The sequence below is a fragment of the Gadus chalcogrammus genome, chromosome 13 (genome assembly GCF_026213295.1).
Source record: "Gadus chalcogrammus isolate NIFS_2021 chromosome 13, NIFS_Gcha_1.0, whole genome shotgun sequence".
NCBI classification, from domain to species: Eukaryota; Metazoa; Chordata; class Actinopteri; order Gadiformes; family Gadidae; genus Gadus; species Gadus chalcogrammus.
The window spans coordinates 13,255,432-13,273,422 of record NC_079424.1 but is presented as its reverse complement, the minus strand read 5'-3'; the positions used below and the strand labels follow the sequence as shown (position 1 = coordinate 13,273,422).

The window sequence follows — 17,991 nt, the reverse complement described above, 5'->3', positions numbered from 1 at the left end:
TCGGGGGGGGTGAAACGGCTGCCATTGGCAACAGCGGTGCTGGGATAGCGATCAGAGCTGTCCGTGATAATGGCCCCGGTGGCTTTAATGATAATCTACTTGTGAATACCCCCCAACCCCCATCCCCCACGCCAAGCCCCTTGGGAGCCCCAATGGGTGACAGGAAACAAACAGCGCTGTGACACTTCCCGCTAATTAGCATCATTAGCATACGGCCATTATGTGGCCGGACGGTAGCATGACAGGGCTCAGAGAAAGGCTACAGCTGTGACCTTTAGGTGGGCAACACCAGCTGTCAGTAATTACCTATAGCCCCGGCCAGTGGCGCGACAGTGACGTACACTTGACACTCGAGTCCTTGAGAAGCGACGCACACCGCCACGTATAATTGAGCCTCGTTCTTTTGTTTTCCATCCGCTCCTCTTTTTCTGTTGTTGGGGAATAATTACTTGAAGCAAAGCATTAGCTAAAAAGGCAAATTGTCAACCGTTCTTTACCTTTGAAAATATTAAAAACAGAGAGAAACATTGGGCCTTTTAAGCTTTTTGGACCTCAGGGCTAGCTTTTACAAAAATTGCCGAGTGAAGACAAATATGTGACTAGTGTGTAAAGTGCTGGGGGCTTGTGAATAAAGAACCCAGGTAGCTGAACACATACCACAGACATTGTGTTTTTGGTAAGGGTATTTGCCAAACACCGCTGCCTGAACACCCCGTCGTTTTGGCAATGGAAATAAGTTATTAATCCCTAAATGCCAGTAATCTGCAGTAATAGTTTGTTGAAAATTTCAAGTGCTTTTATCCTTCTTTGAAGATGGAAACGTTGAATGATTTGATGTCCTCTTTCATCTCGTGAGCACAACTTCTTTGCCAGGCTTTGGGAGTCAAGGCAACAATTTTACGCTTTAGTGGAAAGGTATTTTAAGCCTTCAAAACATCCGTGAAAGATTCTTTACGTGGGGATGAATCAGTACCTTCTCGCAGCATTACCCAAATGAGTTAGTACTGTTGTACACATGCATACATTAAGATAACATGTATGTATGTTTTACTGTTTTACATAGACACCAACACAAATTCTTCCACAAACACACACACACACATACACACAGTGTCCTTGTGCTTATACTAAACCACATTGTCCCTGCTGTGTGTATATTGCTTTCCTGACTATGTGCTCCTCTTTCTCCCTCTCTCTCCCTCTCCCTCTCTCTCTCTCTCTCTCTGTCTCTCTCTCTCTGATTCTCTCTCTCTCTCTCTCTCTCTCTCTCTCTCTCTCTCTCTCTCTCTCTCTCTCTCTCTCTCTGATTCTCTCTCTCTCTCTCTCTCTCTCTCTCTCTCTCTCTCTCTCTCTCTCTCTCTCTCTCTCTCTCTCTCTCTCTCTCTCTCTCACTCTCTCACTCTGTCTCATTCTCTCTCTCTCTCTCTCTCTCTCTCTCTCTCTCTCTCTCTCTCTCTCTCTCTCTCTCTCTCTCTCACTCTCTCACTCTTTCTCATTCTCTCTCCGTCTGTCTCTCTGTCTCATTCTCTCTCTCCCTGTCTCTGTCTCTCTCTCTCTCGCTCTCTCTCCGTCTCTCTCTCTCTCTCTGTCTCTCTCTCTGATTCTCTCTCTCACTGATTCTCTCTCTGATTCTCTCTCTGTCTCTCTCTGTCTCTCTCTCTCTCTCTCTCTCGCTCTCTCGCTCTCTCTAACAGGAGCGTCGGTGATGAAGGTCATTGCGTCCGACGCCGACGACCCTACCTATGGCAGCAGTGCCAGGGTGGTCTACAGTGTTCTGGAGGAGGAGAAGATTTTCACTGTGGAAAGACACACAGGTCAGAATTGAACCGCAGCAGCATTATCATTACTCTTAGCACTAGTATTATAGTATGTCTCTCTTTCGCTCCTAATCTTTCTGTTTGACCCCAGAGCTCCATTGTTGGGGTACTTTGTGGCTGAGCTTCCACAGTATACTGACATTTTTGTTTTTTAATCTTTTCCATGGATGAGTCAATCGTTATTTATTTTTCTTATTATGTAGCGAACAATGAAATGGGGACCAAGACTGGCCAAAATAATGCATAATATTGAGCCATTAAGATTGCATTTCTTATTGCCTATCACAAATGCAGACGTATGCAATCCACATCCACCACACCGTATTTACAAATGGAAACATTATGGTGGAGATCCATAAATACATGATTAATATAATCTATTCAATTCATATGGAAATATAATAGATGTAAATATATTTATATTATTCCAATGAGGAACAGCAACAGTGACAACTTTACAGCTTCACATCTTTGGAGCTTTAGCGGACGTTTATCATTTGTACTAATGATCAACCATTAGTCTCCTGAATATTTCATCTCGTCAAATTTTTAAAGTTGATTTGCTGGGGACAGCACAATCCTAGGGAGAGTCAAACTGACTACTTTACCAGTGGTACTTTCCTCCGCGGTCAGCATATTGAAGAATCCCACTGGCTGTTCTGGCAGGTACTAGAGAAGATATAGCCCTGTCCACGATCTCCCAGGTGATGTCTAGGCTCCATGGTGCTCTGTAAATGCCCCCCCTGGGAGGGGCACTACATGTTTAATTGATTCCTCCCCTACTTTGATTTGGTTAGCGGCAGCGAAGAGGGGATGATGAATGGCTCTCTCCCCAAGGTGCTCTCTGGGAGACTGCAAGGCGCTTTATTTAGGAAACGGGACTACCAAGTGCGTCCATTAGGTCACAAGACATGGGGACGGGACTGAGACATTACTTTGTTGTCGCATAGGTTGTAGTGAAACTTTGAACGTATCAGACGACCGACGACTGACCTGCTGGCTTTGCAGTTGTCCACCACCATGCATATAACATGTGTTTAAAGTAAGAAGAATAGCAGATCAAATCGTTTGAGTAGAGTGTAGAGTATGTCAAGAGGAAAAAGGAGTGTATTGGATGTGTTTGCCTCTGACTCTTTGGAGAATCTTGTGGCCATGCTGTGAGAACTAATGATTATCATAGCATTGATTAATGCCGTGAAATCACATGAACGCTTATAACAAATTATTATGGTAGACATGAATATAGACTTTGGCTGTGTTGTCTGGATGGTATCTCCACTTTTCTGCTCCACTGCTCTCTGTGCTTTGGCCATGGCAGCATGACCTGGAGTGACGTGGAGCAGCCTAATGTGACCAAAGTGAGAGAGCTGTGCATCAGATACCAAGCACACCTTTGGGAGTGGCTTGACATGAGCAGTAAAGGCCACTATGGATCATGTCGAGGGTGGAGTGGATGGGATGAATAATGGGAATAGGTTACAACTGCATGTTTCATATATTATCCATACCTCGTCTTTGTGGATTTTATGAGACGAAACCCCCTTTTTTGTATTTAAACAGGGAGATCGTTCTACTTCAAAGTGTGACTGCATAGATAGATAGAGAGTCAAAAATATATATATATATATATATATATATATATAGAGATGGCTGGATGTATGGATGGACAGGATGGATGGATGGACAAAACTGTTGACAAGACTAAACAAAACTGAGATTTGATCAATTATTATTATTATTTTATTTTGAGAAGTGAGGAAAACAATTTCTTTCAATCTGGTCTAAATAAAGCTAGACTCCTCTGCTTTTCCTTATCTCCCTCTCTCCCTCTCTATCTATCTTTATATCTCTACCTCTCTTAATCTCCCTCTCTCTTTCTCTCCGCCACTCTCTTCATCTCTCTCCCCCTCACTTTCTCTTTCTCTTCCTTGCTCTCTTTTTTTCCCTCTCCTCCTTGTTCTCTCTCTCTCTCTCTCTCTCTCTCTCTCTCTCTCTCTCTCTCTCTCTCTCTCTCTCTCTCTCTCTCTCTCTCTCTCTCTCTCTCTCTCTCTCTCTCTCTCCGGTTCTCTCCTGAAACCCCTTATGTTACGACGGGGGACCATGCAGAGCTCTGCCACTACTGAAGCAGTACAGTTTTCATGCGCTATCTTCCATGTAAGGCTTGGCTTCTCTCCGCCAAACCAAACTGTCATTTTGAATACAGCCCAGGCACGTAATAGTGCATGCACACAAAGTATGAGCACGACGACACAATGTCCTCCACTGAGACGCGGCAAGCTTCGGTGGGGGGATTGAATGCGCTGTGCTCCTGCCACCGCATTAGAGTGCACCGTGGGAGTCAATATTCGAGATGGGGGGAGGAGAACCATAGCTGGTTATGGCAAAAAAGTGCAAAACAGGAATGGGACCTTTTTGTTGAATCTGAATCATCTCCCCCCTCTTTCCTCCTTACCTCTTCCCCCCCCCCCCCCCCCCCCCCCCCCTCCCCGCCCATCGCCATTGTCACGACAACATCATCAGGGATCATCCTGACGGCGGTGGCGGGTCTGGACCGCGAGACGCAGGACCGCTACGAGCTTGTCGTCAAGGCGACAGACATGGCGGGCCAACTGGGCGGTCTCTCTGGCTCCACCACGGTCACCATTGTCATCACCGACGTTAATGACAACCCACCTCGCTTTCCACAAAGTGGGTAACACACTGACACACATGCACACACACACACACACACACACACCCTTTGAAGGGATTTCTCCAGAAGGCCCAGTGCTGAAACAACAAATATATTTGTTGATCGTCAGCAGATAAGTACATTTATGATTTGGATCGTTTACTAACAGTTGCAGTCATTAAACAGAAGGGAAAATACCGTATTTTGCCGCTTAAATCCTCAGGAATGTGCAATATGTTTGCTTGGTTTTTTTCTTCTTCCTCAGATGATAAAACGAATGCTTACGTTTTTCTTGGCTGCGCCTCAGTGAAGCGAGCAAATCACATTGGACTCAACTTGCACTTTATAGACTGAGAGAGGAATCCATTAACCCCCAGAAAATAATCAGGGGAGAAGGGCGGGATGAGAGGAAGAGAGTTAAGAGAGGGAGAGCTAAAGAGACCAGGTGGGATTCCAACAACCGTTGGTAAGAACAGAGGAATACTGAATTCTGACTGAGGAAGTGCGAAACTCTTCTCAATGAATAATTTCATTATAATTCTGTTTTAGACAAACACATGATCTCAAAGTAATGGGACGTGAGGCCTGAGTGAGGTTCATGAGAAGGTCTAATTACTAAGGACTGATTTACCCCTGAGGGAATACATGTCGCTGTATGTCCAACTATATAATGGCAGTTGCAAACGTGCCTGGAGAAGGCATCGCACACAAAAGGTTAACTCAAAATGACATTTCACTGCAGTTTATCTTAATGTCCCCGTATATGGCAAAAGTGAATTTAAAATCCCTTTTGATATTTCATATTTTTGCTTAGCACTCAGAAAAAGCTAATTTTCTCTATTCCACCATTCTCTGTCACTGTCTCTATCTGTCTCTCTCTGTCTGTCTCTCTGTCTCTCTCTCTCTCTCTCACTCCCTCTTTTTCAGACATCAAAACACACACACGCACACGCACACGCACACACACACAGCAGTTATATAGACAAGATAGTCAATAAAGGGAATCTATGTGTGGCACGGCAGTCAATACACCCTGAAGGCCGGCAGCCAGCTGCCCTCGTCTAACTTCAGCTTGGATCACCTATAGGGTGACCCTGCATACTAATGCTGCCCCACTGCTCCGATCACCACCACCCTCTCATCTGGTGCTTTCAAAATCATGAAAACAACACTAGATACAGGAACAGCATACAGGACATAAATGTGCTCTTGTGCACAGGCAATACATCCACTGATTACTGGTACATTTGTATGCCTTAGAGAAATATGCACGGTCGGAACAGGGTGATTCAGGGGTCTTGGATATTGGCACCCAACCTCAGGGTTCGATAGATACAGGATGCTGCTTTATCATTCATAAAGCGAGATCTGAATGCATACACATTGTTTTTCTGCCGAGAACCGTGGCAGTAGTTTAGCCCTCATGTGTTTGAAATGATGAATCCAGGTTGGTGTCTTTGTAAAGGCAAGGCTTTAGATAAGGCGCAGTGTTTGAAACACCACAACAGAATTTCAGTGAGGAGTTTGAATCCTCACCTTTAATTGAGTTGGAAATAATATTTCTTTGTTTTATTTTTTTTGTACTATACCATTTTGAGTTCTCCATCATGTATTGACTATAATTTGCAGCTGTGAAAATGTATTATGTGCCCTTTATTTATAACCATGCCATTCACCTCCACCATTCACCAAGATTAATATATCTATACACATGTTGTTTTGTTGCAACATCATGCAGGGAAAGTTCAACAAAAATCATTCACTTCACCAAAAAAGTATATTGACACTTATGATACTTATTATTCCATGACCTTTTGAAATTCATCGTCTCAAAATATCTAAGCTATTTAATTAGCAAATTATATAATACAATATTAAACTATATATTTTTTCCCTTTTGTATCCATTGCTGTGGCAAAACAAAAATAGTTTTGCTGTTTTAGCATATTCGATTTTCAGACCATTTGCTTTTAAATAAATAAATCTGAAAAGGAACATGCTAGCGCCTGCACTTTCCATCCTCACTGGAGTTAATTTTCAAGCAAGCCATCTTCAACAACAACTTTACCAGAGTCCCATTGGGGCCAGTGTACACTTATGTACTGCATGTGTTTGATTACTTTATATGCATGCGTCATTGCCTCTCAACAGTTTCACAAACAAACATGTTGTTTATGTTAATGTAAACTCCAGTGGAGTTGCAGAATCTGGCAGATGTATCTTCTTGATATATTATAATGATGTGATGCGCAAACCGCCTCAAATGAACAATACAGTAAGTTTACCTTCTGTCGTACTTCATTGCGTAAATATACAATTCATTTATGCTATTGTGTGATGTATCTCATATTTTGCTCATGCCTATTTTCCTCTCATTCTCTTATTGTGTCAATCACAATCAGTGCAATAATTTGTGTTTGCCCAACCAAAGCATAACACATTTAGATAAAATGTGTTTGAGGGAGATGAAGGCAGATATTCTCAGCGGTTTTAAAGCACCCGAGCAGACACTATAAAGATTATCCTAGTATTTTGCATTTTGTCTGATCACCTTATCTAAACCCGGGTATCTCCCAAACTCTTTATCTCTAAATGACCTCCTTGCCAGGCACTGGTTGTGCGGTGGCATTTAAACAACGTTGCACAGGGGAAAACAAGTGTGTTGTGTTGTATGCTATTCCGTGTTAAGCCAGGTGCTTACTTTGCCCTGCTTTTAGTTGTTTAGCAATACAGTACTGTTTGAAAGTTAAGCAAACCCTTCATTTTAGCAGGAGAATTTCCGCTTTGGAGAAAACCCCCCCCCCCCCAAGAAACAACTTTAAGGTTTACACACTTTGTGCTCCATAGGAGCAGGTGTGTGGAGGGTTGTAAAAACTCACATCACACTTGTGCGAACAAAGTGTGCGCAGCCATTATATAACTATCACTTTGGAAAAGCTCTTCCGCTGTAGCGGTAGCACCTCCAATATTTTGAATAATTCCGGTTTCACAACTTTAGAATTCTTTTCTCCAAAATAATACTGAAATAATCACCAATACTTTTGGAGTCCATTCGACAGGGAAATGTTATTTTGGGGTTAACTCTGGGGATCCTTTATTGACTCTCTGCTTCAACCTTTTCCATCCAACCTCCTTATCGTAATCCTTCCATGGCACCACCAGAGATGTACCAGTTCACAGTGTCTGAGGGGGCCACGGTGGGCACCTCGGTGGGACGCGTCATCGCCACAGACGCTGACATGGGGGAGAACACGGATATGGGCTACCTGATCAGCGACCAGGAGGGAGGGGAGCTCTTCAAGGTCACCACCGACGTGGACACCCAAGAGGCTGTCATCTGCATCAAGAAGGTACAGCACCGTCTCGCTCCAGGGCGGATGAAAAGTAAAAGTATGTCCATCAGCATATCATTGCCACCTATTTCCCAACTTGACAACAAGAAAGGTTTTAGAGCACCAAAACCGTTTGATGTTTCACCCCCCCCCCCCCCCCCCCCTTCAAAGAAAAGGTGATCAAAAACCTGAAATGGCCGAAACTCATGTTTGTTTAGGTATCAAAGCACTGAAAACCTTTGGCGTCGAGATTCATGTTGCAAGCTGACATCAAATGCATCTTTTAACCGGATGAATTAAACATCCAACAGCCGCTGGACTTTGAGAGCAAGAGGAGCCACAACGTGGTGGTGGAGGCGGTTAACAAGCACGTGGACCCGCGCTTCGCCGACCTGGGCTCCTTCCGCGACCAGACCATCGTGCGCATCACGGTGTCCGACGTGGACGAGCCCCCCGTCTTCCTGCCGGCCGATGGGGCCCGGCTGGAGGTGCAGGAGGACGCCGCGCTGGGCGCGCTGGTCGGCGTGGTGACGGCCAGGGACCCAGATGTGGAAAACGCCCCTGTCAGGTAAAAAGAACGAGGTGAATATGAATCTGAGGCCTGGTAAGAGAAGCAGCCGCAGGAATGAAGAGGAATCATTTGAAAGGTTTGGGCTGGTGGTGATGGTATTGGTGGTGGTGGTGTGCTGAGATGCCAACCACCCCCCCCCCCCACACACACACACACACACCCCACGCCCCCGTTCCCTGCTGATCCTAGTTAGCACCAGAGAGAAATCATCCCCCTTTTGTGGACCGTCTCCAGGCTTCTTCACCTCATAGGCCCTTGGTTTTGGAGAGCTCAGCGTTGGATGTTGTTGTGTACTGTGGGGGTGTGCAGCCCTTTGAGACTGTTACTGTGAACCAGCGCTGTAGGGGTCTGAAGACTAAAGGCGGCAGCGTCTTTCTTGCCGAAAAGAAGTTTGGAGAGGACGTTAGAACAAATTGACTTGATCTCGCAGAAAATCTACACATGATTACTGGCTAATCTTCTTTTCCCACTCTTTTTGGGCAGATGACAAAAAAAAAATCTGGATTCGTCAGAATATCAGGGAGGCCAGCTTCCATGATATCCTACTCGTTAAAATAGAGTGTTCACTGACAAAACCAAGCTGATTGTTAAACAAGTTAGGTCGCAAAGAACTTCTTTGGTCTCGACTAGCCGAAAAATATCTACTTATTCTGAATAATGCTGCCCACTTTAGCCATTTATACATTGTATGCGCAATCTTTTCATTAAAAGTAACTCTTTGTAACAGGTTTTGTTCCATTTTTCGGCTTAATTCAAACCACTTTCATATTATTATGTTCAAAACACAATGTGGGGGAAAAATATCAGTCCGACAGAAATTCCATGCAGTCTTGGCCTTGTATGGCACTCCTCTACCATACATTTTGAATCATACTCTATCTATGTGTTTAAAAAGGTTGCTGCATATTCTTTCTTCTTCTATTATTCTTCGGACAATCATCTCTTCTGGGTTTTGCCCTTGGTTGTGCGTCATCAATTATAACCTCAAGCTATGTTGAGTTGTTGTGTCACCCTATGACACACAGATACAGGGCTAAAATGCTGCTGAGGTAGCTCTTGTACATTTTCTCTCCCCTACGTACTATTCAACATATATTTATATTCAAATACAAACTGCATCAACATAAAAATCAACTTAAATCCTAAAAGCTTATAATGTGTATAAAATGTATGAAAACCTTATGCATCAATGCAACCTTTTTCTTAACTCAGTGATGCTAACGTGCACCGAAAGTGGAACAGGAACACAGTCAGGAAGTCTCCTACTTGCATCTCCCAGAGACCACTGTTTGAAACATAAAATATCTAATCGTTCAGAGCAAGGTTTCTATCAAAAGACCACCAGCGTCTCCTTTTCCACATGACCAGCCCTAATGTGAGAGAAGAATGCATGCGGAGACCCTGAACGCTGTCTGTCTGATACAGTACGGCTGATGCGCACAATGGGCTTTGTGAAAATCACCTCTATTCAAAACGCAGGTGACGCTGCGCGGTTCAAGGTATAATACAGCACGCCGTCATCACACAGAGAAGGCCAGACAGACTGTGTGAGAGCAGCCATAGCCATTGTCTGGGTGCGTGTGTCCTTGGGCGTGCATGTGGGTGTGTATGCATGCAAATGTTTGTGTGTCTTTCTGTCTGTCTGTCTGTCTGTCTGTCTGTCTGTCTGTCTGTCTGTCTGTCTGTCTGTCTGTCTGTCTGTCTGTCTGTCTGTCTGTCTGTCTGTCTGTCTGTCTGTCTGTCTGTGTGTGTGTGTCTGTCCATCTGGGTGTCTGTCTCTGTCTGTCTGTCTGTCTGTCTGTCTGTCTGTCTGTCTGTCTGTCTGTCTGTCTGTCTGTCTGTCTGTCTGTCTGTCTGTCTGTGCGTTTGCGCGTGTGTGCGTGTGGAATTAAATGTGTGCGTGTGTGTGTGTGTGTGTACGTGCATCCCATAATAAATTGATGTGTCACAGGTATGCATATGTTTATTGGGAGAAGAGAGGGGAAAAGGGTGGTGTGGCGCAGCCTGTTTGGTTGAGATAGCCCACAAGCATACACACAAATATAAGGAGGCAAACAGAGGATTGAGGGTGCTCACAGGTATGGGGAAAATAGTACAGCAATGTATGGATGACATTTTTCTTTGTGCAATTGAATTAAAGTGAATAATGAGCAAAACGACATTGTTTTGCATAAAGAAAGTGAAGCTATGCTTATTTTTTGCAGTGTGGGAAGTTGGAAAATAAGTTATGATACAGTTTTAATATGAAAACGAATTAATCAAACAAATGATACTGTACTAATTCTAGCGTGGAAGCTTTTTCACAGCACATTGCAAAAAAAGTGCTGTCTTCACTATATAAACTCTATAATTGACTCTAAATCTACCCTTCTTTTCCAAGAGTACACAATAAGTACACAATTGTTTTGCCTATAATCTGGTACTGTTCTTTTGGCTTTGCGGACATATGGTTATGAGGGTGACTGGTCTGGGGACACATTGTCAAGAAATGCCCTTCATGGGACATTTTACCTGTTGCTAATTTTGTGTAGTGGGTGTTTTTATTTTTTGCCCACGTTTGACCTAGCCTGGTCCTACCAGACTCTCGTACTTCATTTCATTTATACAGAGGGTCTGGACCTACTCAATTGACAAACTCTAACTCACTTGAAGGCGGTTGTCTGTTGAAGTTAAAAATTATTGGATCTGTACCAGATCCAATGAACACTAACGTTTGGCTGGGAATCACGTTGCGCGCAGGCTGTAAACAAACCAATCACCGTGCGTGAAGATGTCTGTCAACGTGAGCTCAGCTCACTTTAACGTCATTGATCTCAGCCGCCCCCTCTGTTCGCTGATTGGACAGAGAAAAAGCCACTAACATACCGTAGACCAGTACTGAAGAGAAATTCAAATTGAGCGGAAGTACCTTGGCGGGCGGAGCCAGGCTACGTTTGACACACATGATTTGTAGAATGTAGTAGTAACAAACATTTGTTGTTTTAAGTTTCTTTATGCTTCACTGCCAGTAGACATAATTAATTTTTCTATCTCATCCTGCCGTCTCTCGTTCTCCTTGATTTCATAGGGGTTTACTGAAACAAACTAAAATGTATGCGGCCAAAACAACAGTGTACATTTGAATGAAATAATAAAATGTTGTTTGTATTAATTCACAGGTTTTCCATTGATCGGAGCACGGATCAGGATTCCATCTTCCACATTGATCAAGTATCTGGTGCCATCACGCTGGGCAAGGTTCTGGACAGAGAGACCGCAGGCTGGCATAACATCACAGTGGCTGCAGTGGAAGCAGGTAGGCTGTTCTACTCTGTTATTGTGGTTGTTTATGTCTGGTCACATCACGTGACTATCACTCCGCGTCCGTAGCGCACGGAATGTTATATTATTTTGCTTAGCGCAAAATAATATAACATTCGTGATTTAAAGAGATAAACTGAAGCTCTCCTCTCCTCTTGTTAAAAAAAAGAAATTCAGCAGGGGCGGTCATATTTCATATAGGGGAAACACTGCTGCATCCTGTCACAGCTGAGTGTGTTGTGACCTTCCCATTAGGACCTGTTTATTAACACCTGCATCATGGAACAATTTCAGTGTAGCAAGCACTTCTGTTCAGACTTACATTCAAATTTGAGTCGAAATAATTGAACCCATCCACCCACGGCTCAATTAAATTTGTATTTTTTCGCTCACTCTGATTAAATGAGGGTCCTCTGAGAAAATGGTGTGAAAAACACTTTTTGAACAACAGTTGCATCTCGCAGGTTAAAAGAAAAACATGCTTCATATAATTTCAAATGAGATACGCTATCTTTGCCAGACACTTATGCATCCAAAATTATGCTCATGATAAACGAAAAAGCAAACTTCAACTTTCTGTATTCCAATTTATACTAAGTTATAACTTATTATGCATACATAGAATATGTTTAGCTGTTTGCAGCTGAACATATTATGTCCAATAATGTCCTACATGTGAAAATGTTATGTATTTTTAAAATAAACAGAAGGATGTAATATAATCACAGCTTACATAAGTAAGTTACATCCCTTATTGTTTTTCAAAGAGAATATTCAAGACATGGGGAAAAAGTGGATGACGTGTCAGAAAAGATTGGCAGGCTCAGTTCAGAGCCCCAGTCACTAGTGATGAGGACCTAGTCTCCCAATAAGCTGCACCCCCCTCCTCTTCCCACAACTCTCTCTTCCACTCACCCGGGGAGATGAGAGAGGTCCCACTTCAGATCAACGTCTCCTTTTTTTTTTCATTCCATCACTTAGTCATCTCCTTCTTCGTTGCGCTCCGTCTCGAGGAAGAAGGGTGGGGTGGGTGGGGTGCGACGATGGCTCCTCCGTGAAGCTGGTCATCGCATGGATGGAGAGCTCAGTCCTCGGTGTGGATTCGTAATTGAATCAGCACCCGGCTGATTATTATGACTTGTATGTGTGTAGTCTACGTTCAACTCTGATGCCTCATCTGCTCATTATAAGGCTGCAAAATATTCCATTAACAATACATGGCGTCTGAGGCGAGATCCCGTGTGGGTGGCAGATGTGTGCACCGCATGCACGTCTGTGCATTAGTTTTAATCCTTTTATTTATTTTTTATGGCTGATGAATGTTTTGGTGGGTTATAAAAGCTGCCCTATGTCTTTAGCAGGAAAAATAGAAACTCCATCTCTGTGCTCTCTCCATACACACACAATCACATGCACACACACACATACACACACACACAGACAGACACACACACAGGTACACACACAGGTACACGTTAAAAATGAAGCTGGTGTAATAAGGTACCTTCTTTCTTTTCACGGAGAAGAGAGTGAAAAATGTAATAACTTGTAGGAGCTCGGAAGTTATAACTATACTAATGGAAGAACACTTGAAAAGATAGAAGAGACGGTATTTTGAAAGGTTTTTTTTAAGATGAAGTCTGTTCTGCATTGAAAAAGGGAGAGAGATTGTGGTATTATTTCTTTGCATCTGGCTGGTGATAAGCAGCTGCCCACACAAACGGAAAATAAGCAGAGAGGCGAGAGTAGGTTTCTTTTTTCATCAGCATCTCTGAATTCCTTACTTTATTTTTCTTCTTTGTACTCTAATGTCACATTGAGTCCAATAACCAAAACAACATTTTTCTCTGGAAAACGATATACATGAACATAGAGCTTGGATGATTACTGTTCGGGAGTAACTGCGCATACTTTTACAACTACAGTTCTCAAGACAAATTGCAAGCTTTTGTACACAGTCTCTCTGAGCTTGGCATTATGTCCTGGGTGCATTTCAATGTTAATTGCCTAGCCTTTCAAACAGCAAATGTAAATACTTAGGGGCTGTACTTGACAGATAAAGCTCCTTGTGATGACTCAGAAGAAAACGCCATAAGAGATAAAGTCAACGGTCAACTCCATCGAAATTGCCATCTATTTATGTTCATCGTCTCTTTGTGGATTGGCTCCTACACAAGGTTGTCATAGCAGAAAGTGAGGAGAGGGATGAGGAAAGAGGAAATAAAAATAATGAGTGTCACATTATGTCAGACTAATATATTTAGCATCATCATTGGGGCTGGTGCTTCAACAAATCCCAGATGAAACGGGTGACATCGTTGAAAGGCACAAAAAGGTTGGGACGGAACCCTCAGTCCAGCAATACATTACTGACATTTGGCGAGCACATCACTAGGTGGGATAATTTTGCATTAGCGGTTGTGTTTGGTGGTTTTGTAGCTGGTGGTGGTGGGGGGGAGGAGGGGGGATGCTGTAAACATGCCAAATGCTGATTGGCACAATTTTACATTTTCTGTATGGGGTCTTGGTCCAGTGTGGGCAATAACGCAGTAGTGCTGTCAAACAAGATCCATCGGCATGCTGTTAATACTCGGCTGGCCTGCATGCCCAGATGTGAGATGATCCCGTCACGCTTCCATTAAAGGAATGCTTTCTGAGTTTTTGCCTTGGACCGTACTTCCTCATTATGTTGCGTCTATGCGACTAATGCAGACAATCTTTTGATTTTATATTTTTTTATAAATTAATTTTATATTTTTATTTGTCCAGCATTGAGCGAGCAGCTGTTATCCACAAAACAGGCTGCAATCAAATCCTTTGAGGCACCAGCACCTCATCAATGAAAGCACTCTAAAGGGCCTTGTTTTTGCTGACAGGCCCAACATGTTCAGTACAACCTTTTGTCCGTTTGTTACTACGTATTACCAAGTCTCCCTCAGGGAGTAGCTCTGAATTCTCGCGACAAGAAGATAACAGTGGCAACGTGAATATGAGCCGGAGCAGGCAAAAGATTTAATCTCAGACTACAGAAAGTGTAGTTTACTGTCATCTAAAATATTTTGTTGAGATTGAATTGACGATAGGGACATTTCCTGCCACAATGACATTTCAGAGGGAATCCTTGACCTTTACCTTGAGTGAGTCTTTGAAGACACAACAGTAAACAGACCAGGATCAAGACAAAAGTTTTATGTCCCTGCAGTGATCCTTTCCATAATGTTGTCAGACACTTATTATAACAATCTGAGCTTGTCAGTGGCAAAACCAAGCACTTTTAGAGGATGTACATTGACGGGGCTGTTGGCTCAAACGATAACACTGCATCAAGCCCGTTTCCCGGATTACGGCTGCAGCATTCTTGCTCAATGCTTGGACCAATTTCAAGAAAAAAATCTGATGGGAGAGAGAGAGAGAGAGTGAGAGAGCGAGAGAGAGTGAGGGTGGATTGTGCGCTGTAGCTGTGAAAGCTGGCGTATTTGATGGGAAAATGATGGGAAAATAAGGACCAGGTTAAAATCCCGAAGATATCCTTCAAGGTAATACTCTGGATCTATAAAACAGCCAAGTGGCAAACACCCAAAAACTAGAGTCTTGAGTAAAGTGAACAAATCCAGGTTTATTTTATGCCTAGCCAGAATTCTGTTTTCTGATCGCATCTTGTTCTCGAGGTGTTGGATATGTCGTAATTGATGTGATGTGACTCCACTGAAATGGAAATGACCTCCACCTCTGAAATGAAATATAACTTTCAACCCTTTAAAACCATTCACACTTATTATGGATATTGAGATCAGGTTACGCAACCAATTTCCGTGTTTTTGTGTGTGTGATTGAGTGTGTATGTGTATGTTTATATGTATGTTTATGTGAGAATGCATGCACACACATTACTGTATTTCTCCGCTGTGTGCCACACAGCCCACAGAAAACACATTATCCTAACGCTGTGTTGTCACTAAGTGCTCATTTCCTTTACTATGTATATTCAGAGCGGGAGCTGCAGTGCGACGCTTTAGCGGAGTAGCATTTACCCACCCCGTCACTTCCTAGGGTGATTCTGCTACCTGACAGACTTCAGTCTCCATAGGAACCCATAAGCCAGGGTTAGAGTGACATATAATTTCCTCAGACTGATATCCAGTATTCTATCACCTAGCCAAACTGCACATTTTTCTTGCCCAGACATGTGGGTGGGGGTGGATTGAGGGGGGGGGGGGGGGGGGGGGGATCACCCTGAGGGCGAAAAGATTCTGAAATAGTGTGGAAGACTATATCTGTAACAGTTTGGAGGCAGGGGGCTAAAACAGAATAAAATCAACTCCGCTGAACGAGCTGTTTATGTTCAACCTGATAAACAAAATCCAGAATTTTTGACTATTCATGTTTCAGTTTCTTCTTCCTTATCTGCCTTCAAATGTATACACATTAATATATTTATAGTCGTGCTTTCAGTTTAACGCGTTATTAACAGCGTTCATTTTTTTATCGCGCGATTCACGCTCTTTTGGCTTGCAAACGTTGTCGTTTTTTCACCTGCTGTCTAGCAACAACTAGTCACGTTAGAAAAATTACAACACGATACCGGATCTAGCAACACCCGAAACAAAACAACAAGCACGCCGCACAAACTTGTTGGGGCAAGCAAGGATATGGAGCGGGTGAAAAATTCCTTAAACGTGTGTGTGTGTTTGTGTGTCACTCTGTTCGAGCCTGCAAGAGAGTTCAATGTTGTCATTAGCTGTTACCTCTTTCTGACCAATCGCAGTTCAAGGCCCACCTGGGCAGTATCACTTCGGGAGGGGCCGCTCAGTTACTCCCCTCTAGACAAAATCGACTTGGTTGCGACGTTGACAGTTTGTGAGTGTTGCGTCTGTTGAGTGAGTGAGAGGTTGCGGGCGCACAGCTCAGGCTGCCGGACGGTGCTGCAAGGAACTTTTATAAACGCAATAATGTTGTCCCGCTGTAATCAGCCCTACAGCCCCGAAACGTTAACGGCCCACCGGCAATTCTCCCGACTCTCCCGATTACCACTCCGCCACCGTGTGTGTGTTTGTGTGTGTGTGTGTGTGTGTGTGTGTGTGTGTGTGTGTGTGTGTGTGTGTGTGTGTGTGTGTGTGTGTGTGTGTGTGTGTGTGTGTGTGTGTGTGTGTGTGTGTGTGTGTATGTTTGGGCGTTATTCGATGGTAATGTGTATAGGCCTATGTACGGTAGGAATATTCATACTGGTTTAAATAATAAATGTTAGTATTTCCCATCTTTGCTGAGCAAGAGTTTTGTTCGAAAGATCAGTGATTGGAACAAATAAAAGCCTGGGCTATTGAAGTTTTACGGTAGGCCTACCACTGTAATGCACCTACCCGATGTCAAGTGGACCGGGTTGAATTCACTGCGGGTCTCTCTTCTTATATCCATCTTACCAAATATATTTTATTACTGTCCTTCTCAACACCCTCTGATCTCACTAAAAGGCTAGCAGCACGAAATCAAGGGATATTTAGAAAAAAAAAATTGATTAATCGCGATTAATTGCGAGTTAATTATGACAATAATGCGATTAATCGCGATTAGGTATTTGAATCGCTTGACAGCACTAATTTATAGATAAATGACCCGTCAAATATGAAAAAAAAGGGGAAAGGAACAGAACCTGGATCCCCATTAAAGAGGAAGTTGATTTGTAGTCTGCATTTCAACTTGGCAGGAGTCAAAGAGTGGGTGATCACACCAGAGTCATAAAAAAGGGCGTATGTTTGCGTGTCTGTATGTGGGGGAATGAACTGTGAAAGACAGGCAGAGATGATTACGCGACCACATGCCTCAACCCTGAACCACCATTCGATCTGCCCTCGCCACGGCTGAGCCGGGAAAACAAAGGCCTAATAACAACAGGATTCCCCAAAATGATCTTATTGTGCTCCTTGCATTACTCCTTGTTGGAAGCTGCGCAATGCATAATTCATAGGATCCGGTGTCGTTCTAGTGCCTATTCCTCCTGGAGTGCCTCTCCAGAGTTCGGTCTGGCACTCTGTACACCATAAAGTGCAGCTCATTGACTTTGACACTAATCCTAGTGCGGCGGAGGTATTATGGTCATTCATTAACAGTTCCATTCAAGGGCTTTTGCCCTTACTATCATGGTGATGCTTGTTGATTGTTTTCTCGTGCGCCTCCTGTGTTACGCAATTGTATTTTTTGAACTATTTGCACACATTGTCACATTGTGCAGTGAGCGCTGCGTAGGGACTTCTTAGGACCGCTTACACTACAATATGACAAAATAACACATTCGGTTCCAAGTGC

General features: G+C 43.4%; 1 protein-coding gene across 1 annotated transcript in view; it reads left to right on the top strand.

The window, feature by feature from the left end:
- The window catches only part of LOC130401910 (cadherin-22-like), a 138,776-nt gene that overhangs the window by 91,782 nt on the left and 29,003 nt on the right, over window positions 1-17,991 (top strand). The window contains exons 4-8 of the mRNA XM_056605936.1: window positions 1,695-1,814; window positions 4,338-4,505; window positions 7,651-7,838; window positions 8,132-8,388; window positions 11,550-11,686. Of these exons, the coding sequence (XP_056461911.1) occupies window positions 1,695-1,814; window positions 4,338-4,505; window positions 7,651-7,838; window positions 8,132-8,388; window positions 11,550-11,686 (870 nt within the window). The remainder of the gene's footprint in view (window positions 1-1,694; window positions 1,815-4,337; window positions 4,506-7,650; window positions 7,839-8,131; window positions 8,389-11,549; window positions 11,687-17,991) is intronic.